Raw genomic sequence first — 12,870 nt, 5'->3', positions numbered from 1 at the left:
CCTGTGCCATACTGTCTCAAAGGAAGGTATACCAATGGATCCTAGTAAGGTGAATACAATTCTCGAGTGCCAAAAGCCAAAGACAGTAAAGGAGGTTGAAAGTTTCTTGGGGCTAGCAAGCTATTATAGACGGTTTATAGCAGGATTTGCTCAGTTGGCTAAGCCGCTTACAGCTCTTACTAAACAGAAAACTCCTTTCATATGGTCGGATGCCTGTGAAGAAATTTTTCAAGAGTTAAAAAGAAGATTAACCAAAGCTCCTAGCCTAGTATTACCACAGGAGGGTGTAGACTATGATATTTATACAAATGCCTCACTTCAAGGATTTGGTGCAGTGTTAATGTAGTTAGGTAGGGTAATAGCTTATGCTTCTCGACAGTTGAAAGAGTATGAGACGAGATACCCTACGCATGATTTAGAGTTGGCTGCTGTAGTTTTTGCATTAAAAATATGGAGGCATTACTTGTATGGAGCAAAGAGCAATATTTATACTGATCATAAGAGTTTGAAGTATTTCTTCACCCAGAGGGAGTTGAATATGAGACAAAGGAGATGGTTAGAGCTAGTAAAAGATTATGATTGTGAGATTAAGTATCAGCCTGGAAAAGCTAATGTAGTAGTTGATGCCTTGAGTAGAAAAGCCTATTTGTCCCGACTCACAACGCAGAAAGAATTATTGGAAGAATTGTGCAGGGAACAGATTGAGGAGATACCAGGAAGGATTGCCAGGTTAGAAATTCAGCCTACTTTACTGGAAGAGATTAAAGAAAAGCAAATTGTCGACGAGTAGTGTCAAAAAATAAGTCGACAAGTGTTGGAAGGCGAGATATCAGAATTTCACCTTTTAGATGGTGTCCTCCATTTTCGGAATCGTATATGCATTCCTCAAGATTTTGAGTTGGAAAAGAAGACTTTTGAGGAGGCTCATGACACCCCATATATTGCTCATCCTGGAGGAACCAAGATGTATCAAGATCTAAAGAAGAGTTATTGGTGGCTAGGTATGAAGAAAGATATCGGAGATTATGTAGCTAAATGCCTAATTTGTCAACAGGTTAAAGCAGAACACCAGAGGCCATCGGGATTGCTTCAGCCACTCAGCATTCCTTAATGGAAATGGGAAAATATATCAATGGACTTCATTATAGGCCTTCCAAGAGTTCAAAATGGGTATAATGCGATATGGGTAATAGTGGACAGATTAACCAAATCAGCGCATTTTCTTCCAGTAAAGGATAGTACTACAGCAAATCAACTGGTCCAGATTTATATCAGAGAGATAGTTAGACTCCATGGGGGGCCCAAGTGAAAGAATCAGCATGCATGAAGAGTGGTGGAGATGGAGAATGAAAGCATGGATTCTAAAACCGGTTTACAAACAAAGCTTGGAAAAAAGATTATACCTACTCCTTTGCTTTGGATTGATGAAGATTAGCTTCAAAAGGATGAAACCTCCACACTTTAACACCACCTTGAGAGATTAGAGAGTGGCCTTGGGTTTGAGAGAGAGTTTTGGTTTGTGTTTTTGTGAACTAGTCAAGAATGAACAAAAATGCAACCTTTTGCACTTATATATACTTGGGCAATATTGCAATTATTTATTTTTCACTTCCAAGCCCAATAAAATCTTATTTTATAAAGGGACCCCACGAATTTAATATGCTACCCTTTGAATAATCAATATTATTCAAGGGCCCATGTAAACTAAACTAGTTTACATTAACAACCCATAAATTTACCCTTTTTACCCTTTAACTATTAAAAGGTTATTTTTGTTCATCTCATTAATCTTAACACTTTAAGATATAATAATTAAATATAATTAATTATTGCTTGACCATTTTAACCCTTAAAATGTCACAAATTGTTTTCTATGTAACTATTACTATAGAAATCCCGTTATTACCCTCGGAAGGTGCTAGCCCTCTTCGGATAATCATTTCTCTCTCTCATCATTCTCTAACTTCTCAAGGCTATTGGTGTGACCATGTAGGTCCACCGTGGATTAGCCGTGAGCCGGTTCTGGATGAATCCGGAAACCCGTCCGGAGGCCCAACGACTATGGTAAACATCTAGCAATGTGCCATAGTCCCTAAACCACGATGAAGAAATACTTCATCGAACCCATTTCAGATCATACGTACCATGCAGGTAAAGTCCCTCCATTGAGATATCCTAATCGAGTATGGATTCATGGAACGTCAAAATCCTAAACTCGATCTTCTACCGAATTGTCGATCAATATGTCCGGAACTTGTCATCACAAACTTACTTTTGTATGACTAATAATAGACTCTGGCCAGAGATTCAGTTTTCCGACATTTATCGATGTTCGTCTAGGAACTCGAATCCGGATGGAGTCAGCGGTACTCCCGATCCTATATTTCCGAGTCAATGGATCCCCTCTTGACCATCGTTCGTTTCCGCATATGAACAACGCATGACCAAATAGGCTTTATTGTACGAAACATGATTAGTCTCGTACTTATACACCGTATGAACCATACGCATCCATATCGGATCCGACTACAATGTCTCAGGTCAAAGGACTACATCGTGCACTGATATAACCAAACGATAAATCATTGACTACATGCTTTTCCAAGTGATTTGTCGTTATTCGGTCACGTTCGAAAAACAGTTCACCAACCGTTAATCCATACCAATGCCCCAGTGACATGACTATCATCGTCATCCGTACTTATATCAACTCATGATATCTTTCGGAAGCATCCGGTATGCCTACTGTACAATATAGTTGCCCAAATTTATATTGCTTCCGTAGGGAACCCTTTTCGATAATTCATTTACCTATTAAATGAATCATCTGGACAATTCATATACATACTTTATTTTAAATGCATGACTGAATAAAGGAAGCAATTTACATATATGAATTGAAGAACTCTTTCTTCTATTATTTATGATATATATAGATATAAGACAAAATGCTCTGAAACCGACAACACGAATGGTTTCTAGGGCATACACTAATATACACTAACACCAAGACCATAGTATCAAATAGAGATTCCAGATTTGTTTCAGTTTTATAGACCAGTCTATAGAGAAACTTGGGTACCAGGTTAGCATTTAGTACAGCATACCACCCTCAGGCAGATGGCCAAACTGAGAGAACAAATCAAGTACTTGAGGATATGTTGAGAGCATGCTGTATAGATTATAAAATGGCCTGGCATGAGATGTTACTTATAATAACAATTATTAGTCCACCATTAAGATGGCTCCTTATAAAGCTCTGTATGGTAGACGATGTAGGTTTCCACTGCATTGGGATGAAGTAGGAGAGAAAGATGCTCTAGAAACAGCTCTTGGGCCTGAGATCACTCAGAAAATGATAGAAGATATCAATTTAATAAGAAATAGAATGAAACAAGCCCAAGACAGACAAAAGAGTTATGCGAATTTAAAGAGAAAAGAGGTAGAATTTAAAGTGGGTTACAAGGTGTTTATTAAAATTTCCCCCTACAAGCGAGTAATGCGTTTCGGCGGAAAAGAAAAGCTAGCTCCGAGATACATTGGTCCCTTTGAAGTGTTACAACGAGTGGGAAAGGTAGCTTACAAATTGGCGCTACCACCAAATATGGATAAAATGCATAATGTGTTCCATGTCTCCATGCTTCAAAGGTATGTCAGTGATCCCTCCCATATATTAAACGTAGAATAAGTGGACTTAGAAGAGAGTCTTGTTCATGATGAGAGTCTAGTACAGATATTGGATAGAAAGGTTAAAGAGCTCCGAAACAAGAGTATTCCATTAGTAAAAGTCTTATGGAGGAATCATAAAGAAGAAGAAACTACATGGGAAGTAGAAAAAGATATGCGGAGCTGCTATCCCAAATTGTTCTTTTGAATTTCGGGGACGAAATTCTTATAAGCGGGGAGAATTGTAACGCCCACATCAAGGTATGTAGCTTTATTTATGCCCTAATACCCTTAGTTGAATTTTGTTAAAGTTATCTTGAACAAGTGTGAAGAAAATTCCTTAAACCTTCATTAGGGGTAAGATGGTCTTTTCACTCATAATTAGTTGAAAAAGTAGGGAGTGAAAAGAAGTAGAATAACATGGAGAAGTTAATAAAAATGAGGGCATTTTTGTAATTGACTAAGAGACATAGATGGAATTTTTAGAAAGTGTAAGGGTAAAATGGGAAACTATATATATTATGTAATAAGAGTTCAAGAAAAGAAACCCTAGCTACTTTACCCATAGTTCACGCCACCTTCACCCTAAATTCTCTCAATTTTTTCTTCCATTAATTCCAAGGAAATTCATAGGATTTTGGCTAGATTTTGATAGATTTTCAATCATAAACATCCAAAGGTAAGATTCTTGTACCAAGATGTGAGATTTAATTTTAAAGTTTTGAATTCTTATGGTTTTATATGCTTAGGGTTTAAGAGGAAGGGGAATTCTACCAAAGAGAGATTATAGTGTTGGAATTGCTCAAATTCAAGGTAAGTAAATCCAACTTTAGCTTTGATTGGATAAATACTAGAAATTCTTATATGTTGTATGTGTGTTTGGATGATGAGAATTATGGATTGAAAATTGAGGTTGTTTGATATGTGAATTTCATGGCCATGAGAAGTAATTTATTATATGTGATGAGAAGCAATTTATTAGTATGTGACGAGAAGTGACTTACTAGTATGTGATGAGAATTGATTTATTAGTATGTGATGAGAAGTGATGTATTTGTGTGTGTTGAGTTGATGGGATTTTGGATGAAAAATGAAAGAATGGATGTGGAAAGATGGAGGATGAAATTCGGCTAGGTTGATTGTTGGCCTTAGGGAGTTTCTTGCTCCAATTTTGGTGGCTTGAGAAATGGGTGGAAGTGTAACCAATTTAGGGTTTGTATGTGCATGTAAGGTGTTTGATGAAATGTCAAAGAAAGTGCATATACATGAGTATGTTGGATTATTACTTTGTTATGGAAATGTTGTTGGTAGAGAACATTAGTTCCATAATGATATCTTAATATGCCATAATGCATTCATACATTTGAGCATTTGAATTTAGAAAGAATAGCAAAGAATGAGCATATTTACATGCACATATACATGTATGAGAACATTAAAGAATAAAGAGAAAGAAAGAAAAGAAATTAAATGTAGAATTATTGTTTTAAGAAATATAATTAAAGAACAATTCAAATCTGAAATTTTATTTAAAGAAATATAAAAAGATGAGAGAAGAGAAGGTTGTTATGATGGGGAACACATGAGTGATAGAGAAGAAGAATAGCCCCGCATGCACGCTGCCTTTAGTGAGCGGCCTCAGAATAAGAAAGAAGAATTTGTACAGTCCGTAAGAAGTGCATGTGGATGAGGACTGTACCCAAGAAAGAATTTGAGAATACACTCACAAGGTGAGGGTTCCAAATCCATGCCTCAACTGAGTCCGATCGGTAAAAAAAGAATAGAATAGAAAAGCAAGAAAGAAAATAATAGAAAAAGCAAGAAAGAAAATAATTGAAAAAGCAAGAAATATTAGAAAAGCAAGAAAAACAGAAAAGAAAGAAACGCAGAAAAAGAAAGAAAAACATATAAACATAAAAGAAAATGCATTGCATAGAAAAGTTTATGCATCTGTGCATATGCATCATGCCATTTCTATTATCCCCAGTTAGTTTTCCTATTTGTGCTTACATATCGGTAAGTGAGAAACTAGAATCGTAGAAAATAGAGAAGAATAGAGAAGTTTGATGTAAGGAAAGCAAATTCAGAATCTGAGTAACGGAGAAAGAAGAGAAGTGTTGTGGGTGTACTAACTAAGCAATTAGTGCTCATCCCGTTGATTTCACTGTTTTTGCAAGTAGTAGATGAGATGCAATCGGATGGGACGTCAAGTAGCGGAGGAGAAAGGCAACTATATTTTTGAGTTTATTTTTGTGACTATGGTACTTGATGTAGAGATTTGTATATAAAAGTAATGCTATTTTTGGGTTCACTACCTTATACATTTATCCATATATGTTTTTCTATGATATATTTAGTGAGTTTTCATTTTATACCTCCCAAGTATACTAGCTAGAAAGAATATTACACTCCTCGCTGATGATGAGGATGAAAGAAGTTTCATTTATGGCATAATTCATTTTTCAATTAATTAAGTTGATCTTTGATTGTTATTGTGATGGTTATTAGATGCTATGGAACAGGGATTTTGTGATTTCATACAAGAAATGACTTTGATGATGGAAAGTTTGAACGCACAGGTATATATTTAATTAACATAAGCAAACAATAAGGATATTGCTAACCATGTTGCCATTTATTTTGTACAATATGTGACATGGTCTTTGCTGCAGATATTTGGTATCTGACATTTTAGAATTTTGTTTTGCTAGAAGGGATCCAGTTTGGGGGATCTTCAAGGATTATTAATGGACATGATGGGGGAGAACTGAGAAGGAAATAATCAAATTTCAGAATGAATGAAATACTTCTTAAACTGCTAGGAAGAAAAGTCGTGTCAATTGAATTAGAACATCATTTCTCCATTTTAATCAAAATTTGAGATTTGTATCTTTGTTATTCTATTTAAATCTTGAAAGAGTGGGTTTAAGTTTGATTCTTTTGATGATGGGTTTAAATTTAATGAGTTTGGTTATGATTCTGATGATAAGTTTTGTCCACAAAGTGATTTTCATTTTTCTAATAAGTAACTTTATTATATCGAATGTTTTGTTTTGTTTGTTCATTGTATTCTTTGTTCATTTAGGTTAGTAGTCATGTATTTGTGTTTATTGAATTGAATTTGGAGTAGTTGATCATTGGGGTGTAATTGTAAAAAATGAAAACTGTAAGAATTTTGTGGGTGTAACTGTCAAAATTGAAAACTTCTGTAAACAATACGGGTACCCGCGAGTCCACCTGTACCTGCATAAGGTAGGGCACAGGTCCAATATTTTGGACCCGTTTAGATCGACTCGTTTTGGACCCGTACCTGGCCCACCCGCCCGTTTTGCCAGATCTAGTTAATATCAACAATCTTTGAGGTTTAATTAAGGATTAATAACAATGGATTCGTTTGTTTCATTATTCCACATTCTATTTCCAATCTTATCCTCAAAATAACTGTTTGATTCATTATCCTCAAAATAACTGTTTGATTCATTATCCTCAAAATACTATTATATTTTCTTCAACTATATTTTAAATCTTTTAAGTTTATTAATTTAACTAAACACCCTCAGGAAAAAAAGTTTAAAAATTAACAAAAACACCCCCATCCACCCACATTTGTCAGATTCCAGCCACCACCGCTGAAAGGTGGCCGGAATCTGGTATAATGGCACACGACTGGCTGGATCTGGTCGGTAGTGTGCCGATCTATCATTTTTCGGCTAGAAATAGCTGTAGATCTGGCCTTTTCCAGCCAGATTCGTGATGGATCTGGCTAGAAAAAGTCATATCAGCACACGAACAGCCAGATTCGACTGGTCGTGCACCATAACACCAGATTCTGGCGGTGGTGGTCGGAATCACCGTCGGAATCTGACAACTATGGGTGGGGGTGTTTTTATTATTTTATAACATTTGTACATATTGGGGTGTTTCGTAAATTAGCAAACCTAGAGGGATGTTTTTGTTAACTTTCAAATCCTACCTTGTTATTCCCACCAAACTCTAAAAATATCCAAAATCATATCCAAAATAATATCCTTGAAATTTTATTGAATAATATTTTGTTTTTTTAAGTTTTTAAAATTACAAAAATCTTTTTACTATTTGTGTAATTTAAAGTAATATATTTAAATTTTAATTATTTTATAATATAATTATAAAAAAAAAAAAACAAAAAAAATTATTGTTCTACCCCAACATTGCAACCATGAGCCAACCCCCAGCACGTCGACGTCACAGTCGTTGGAATCACACCATCAAAATCATTTTCAACATGTGAGGAATCACACCATCCTACCATCTGTTGATCTAGGCAGGTTTAGGGTTGTCACCACATGTGGTTACATCATTGACAATGTTTTTGGAGGCCGAAACCAGCTTAAATTGACAAATCGTCGGCCTCTGGTCCTTCACGTGTCAATATTACAAATAAATAATAAATAATCGTTTTCAATCCTCATCCCCATTACCATCTCCATTATGATCCCGTGTAAATAAGGACCAAAAATCATTGTGAAGTTATAATCAACTTGTGTGGAGTAGGGTCTAAAAATCAACAAAAGATTTTGTCCTTTTTAATTGCTAAAAATTATAATAAAAATGTGTCAAATTTCAAGCCCTATAGGGACAAATATTTTATACTGTACATGTGTACAAATTTTTTATTAATTTTGGATTTGCACCACCATATCATGTGCCCATTTATTGCTGTGGTCCATTTATGTGTTTTTTTTGTTTTTTTAAAACAATTAATAGATTTGCTATAATAAGTTTTTTATGATCGGAATACCCTACAAGCATTAAATACCCTACGAGCTTAAGTAATAGCCACTTGATAAGATTCGAATATAAGACTCTTGAATAACTTAAGGTCTTGTCATCTGACCACAAATATTATAACATAAAATAATATTATAAAATTAATTTTATTGATTGGTTATTTATTTTTCTAAATAAAAAAATATTTTATTTTTTTTTTTTTTGTGAAATTGGAGGTCTAGAAATATTTTGGAAATATTAATTAAATAAATCCCAAAAAATTTATTGGTTTTTAAAAAAAAAAATGGTAATATATATATTTTCTATAAGATAATTTGGTGCAAATAATTAAAAAATATATAATGGATTCTCTTAAGAAATAATAAAAATTTGAGGTGGTAAGAAACAAATGTTATTAATAAAAACACGAAGAATTAAAAAAAAAGTTATAATTTTTTTCCTAAAAGAAAACCACGAGATTTTTCTTATAAATATGCTATTTTTTCGTCGTATATATAAATAAAAATAATTATTAATAATAAGAACAAAATAAAATCTAAAAAAGCGACAATTGGTCCCCTATCTATAAAGTGACAAAAAAAAATCAATTCATGTTGAACATCGGCGTGACAATTTCATTTCTCGAAATTTCTACAAAGACTCCGATTGTTTCTATTATTCAAATTTATAATTATCATTAATTTTTTTTTTTTTCACAAACAATAAAATTTATAATTATCTTATATACTTAGTTTTGCTATATAAAAATAAATGAATATATTTATTTTCCTAATAAAAAATACTTGAAATATATGTAAATAAATATTACCAGTCAAATAATACATCCAATAGCATTTATCGTCCCACCCGACCACCTATGGGTGGTTTAAAGTGTCTTTTTCTACTTCTTCCATTGTTACTCACATAACCTCTATCTAAATGTATCAACATTAATCTACTAAAATTAGAGGGGACAAAGCTTCGTACAATTACAAAAACCTCGGAAGATGACAATACAATATAATTACAATAATACTACGAATACTGAATTTTTGCAAAGAAATTTTTTACCGAATGATGTGTCATCCAGTCAGACGCAGTCACGTTAGACAAAAAACAAGTCTCCTATGAATGGACAGCCGTCCAACAATCACGGACGATCGTCCATATTTTATGAATAACCGTTCATCACAAATGGACGAACGTATACAAAAATATCAATAGACCCTCATCCATATTATATGAACGAGTGTCTATTTACTATGGACGGACATCCATATAAGATAGATGCCCGTCTATAAAATTTTAAAAACAAAATGATTGACGTCCATCCATCTAATATGGACGGACATCCATATACAATGGACGGCCGTCCATATGCAATAGATGACCGTCCAATGTTATTCGAGTTTAATAAAAAAACTCTTTCAAAAGTTCAATTTCTGTAGGTATTGGGGTTCAGTTTACCGAACTCTTTGTGAAGCCCCCTAAAGTTGATGTGAAACTTCCTCCAAATAGCTGATTTTGGAATTTGGAAATTCCAGTCTCAGATAACAGAAGTAATACTTCAAAGAATTATTAATTAATAGTTGTATGAAAGATAGTATTAAAATAATAGTATTCCAAATAGATCCTTTCAAACTCTTTCAAAAGTCCATTTCCTATTAGATAGACGGGCGTTAATCATTTTATTTTTAAAATTTTTTAGATGGACGACTGTAGTAAATGAATCTCCGTCCATATAATATAAACGGGGTTCCATTGATATTTTTGTGGATGTTCGTCAATTCGTGATGAACGATCGTTCATAAAATATATACAGTCATTCGTGATTGTTTTATAGAAGACGTGTTTTTTGTCCAACGTGTCTATGTTTGATTGGATGCTATGTCGTTCGTAAAAAAATTTAGTGCAAAAATTCAGTGTTTGTAGCATTATTAATATAATTAACTCTTTGTCTATATTTTATTGATTCTACTATAAAAGGAAGTTAACATGATAAAATTTAAATTGTTCATAAACTTTTTGACTGCTCTAAACAGTATCACAGTAAAAGACTGGCAATCAACTAACGGTCCAAAAGCTTCAATGATTAGTCAAAGCGTCGTATTTTCCCAGCTGGCTTGGAGCCAAACTCACTGATTCTGATACTCGTACGAGTTTTGAGCAACTAGGCTTCAACTTTTCAGAGCTACTAATCTTTCACTTCTCTTTATATAAAATGCCACCATCTCCATCTCCATCTCCATCTCCATCTCCATTTTCCATAATATTTTTTCAAACCAGTTATTCTTGAGTAGTAGTACTCAAACTGAATGGCCATTTATTATTATTATTGAATTCCAGGTTATTTGTCTTATAGAGAAGAAGAGAAAAGAAATGGTCAAAGATGGAGTTAAAAGAGGAGCTTGGTCTTCTGAGGAAGATGAACTTCTTACACAGGTTGTTAAACTCCATGGGCAAGGCAAATGGAGAAGCCTTGCTCAGAAAGCAGGTAATTAATTTTTATATTTGCTACTTAAAAATGGAAAATATATTTACTTATTTGTTTGTTCATGGTTATTATGTTGTTTAGGTTTGAATAGAAGTGGGAAGAGTTGCAGGCTTCGATGGCTGAACTATTTGAGGCCTGGTATAAAGAGAGGTGACTTCTCTCCTGATGAAGATGAACTCATTATTAAACTTCATCGTCTTCTCGGTAACAGGTAAACCATTACTGTGTTTTCAAGTTTTTTCTTTCTTTTTAAATTTCGACAGAACGAGGAATTTATTGATATTTATTAAGAAAGGAAAAATTCATGAAATACATGAAACAGACGAAATAAAGTAAAATGTACCGACGATACTGAGTTTGATAAATTTGATTAGCTGAAGTTGTTCAAAAATGGTAGGTGGGCATTAATAGCAGGAAGACTTCCTGGTAGGACTGATAATGAAGTCAAGAACTATTGGAACACTATTCTGTGCAAGAAGCTTCAGGTTGAGGGCGGGGCTGCATCAGATTCGAGGTTATCAATTAAAAAATTCCAGGCTGAAGACAAGAACGGTCTTCAGGATTTTTCCTGGAGGAATCTGAAACTTCAGGAGATTCCAGGGCAATGGTCAAGTCCTTCAATGCAGATTGATGATGATGAAGATCAAGATGATAAATCTTTGATATCTTCGATTGATGTCTTCGATAAGGACAAAATTTTCGTGTCGAATTTTGATTCTTTGGAAAAGAATGACGATGATGAAGATGATGACAAGAACAAGGGCTATGATGATCAGCAGCTTGAAAGTGTGGGGAAATCGGACTTTCTGAAACATTTGGAGCTCAAGAAGATAGCTTCTTTATTGGATATCGAAAAGGAATTGAGAGAATTGTTGTAGAGAACAATCCCAATAAATTGAATCAGATATCTGTTTCTGGAATTGTTTGTTTCCCGGGAAAATGTGAATACCAAAAACCAGATTGTTATTCACAGTTAATTCTTCAAAGTTCAAGGTTCTTGCCAGATGAACAAGCTTTTTAGATGGTTAATCTCATGTTTATGCTCTTTCAAAAATTATTGTTCAGAAGACTCCCGCACATTTCAAAATTATTCAAATATTCCACTTTTCCTTCGAAACCCATCAACCACTACACGAACCCGTGACCAAACTCTGATGCCACTTGTTAGAATAACACGATTACCACCCGACCAAAATTTATGGTTAATCTCTATAATTGTCCTCAATGGTTTTTTTAATCTCGAGATCAATAAGATATGACTAATTTTAATGAGGTCAATATTGTTAATTACTATATATATATAGTTTCCAAATTTTAGTGGGGTCAAGTGACGCCACTGAGTATACTTTGGCTACACCCTTGCTTGTGCCTACGGTTCGAGGTGACTCCGTTCACTGGCCTCCGCCATAGCAACATTCTGGCTTACCTAGACAACAACTCATACCCCTAAAATTGGTATCTGATTGATAATTTGGAAAAACCTAAAGGTGATTATGAAATTAACTAAATATTTGGATAATGTACACAGTTGTTCACAGACCCTTCTAGACATACTTAATTTTAAGCTATAGAAACCTTTAATATATGTTGTGGAAATAACCAAGAAAAAAAACATGACAAAATTATAATTGTATTAAATATTATTCCTGCATATGGTTAGATAGCATATATATGCTATCTACTATTTTTGGCAATTCATATATAGGGACCACCCAAATTAAAACTGTAGCTGTAACCATTTAATTTTCTGGTCCTTCAAATTTATTAAAACTTCTTTTTGTACCTAGACTTGCATCGTTGTCAAAGATGTATCTTCTAAACCGACGGCCGTCTCAAGAATATAGGAATACACGTATTATTTTTCTGGTCCTCTCCATTTTTATTTTTATTTTTATTTTTTTTCTTCCCAAATTAATGAAGATCGATCTACTTTGTAAGTGAAGACAATGGCAGATGATATT

At 34.0% G+C, this 12,870-nt stretch overlaps 2 protein-coding genes across 2 annotated transcripts; both read left to right on the top strand.

The window, feature by feature from the left end:
- The first annotated feature begins 34 nt into the window (after positions 1-34).
- Positions 35-346, top strand: LOC116120359 (uncharacterized mitochondrial protein AtMg00860-like). Its single transcript, XM_031406310.1, has one exon. It carries the CDS (start codon positions 35-37, stop codon positions 344-346), a length of 312 nt encoding a protein of 103 aa, XP_031262170.1.
- Positions 347-10,691: 10,345 nt separating this feature from the next.
- LOC116120383 (myb-related protein Hv1-like) lies at positions 10,692-11,887 on the top strand. The gene is made up of 4 exons (XM_031406334.1): positions 10,692-10,909; positions 10,991-11,120; positions 11,307-11,643; positions 11,677-11,887. Exons 1-4 carry the CDS (start codon positions 10,795-10,797, stop codon positions 11,785-11,787), a joined length of 693 nt encoding a protein of 230 aa, XP_031262194.1. The 5' UTR covers positions 10,692-10,794; the 3' UTR covers positions 11,788-11,887.
- Positions 11,888-12,870: the final 983 nt, after the last annotated feature.

Source organism: Pistacia vera, unplaced genomic scaffold (assembly GCF_008641045.1).
Source record: "Pistacia vera cultivar Batoury unplaced genomic scaffold, PisVer_v2 Contig93, whole genome shotgun sequence".
Classification (NCBI taxonomy): Eukaryota; Viridiplantae; Streptophyta; class Magnoliopsida; order Sapindales; family Anacardiaceae; genus Pistacia; species Pistacia vera.
Note: the sequence above shows the minus strand (reverse complement) of the source record. Positions and strands in the feature narration are given on the sequence as shown.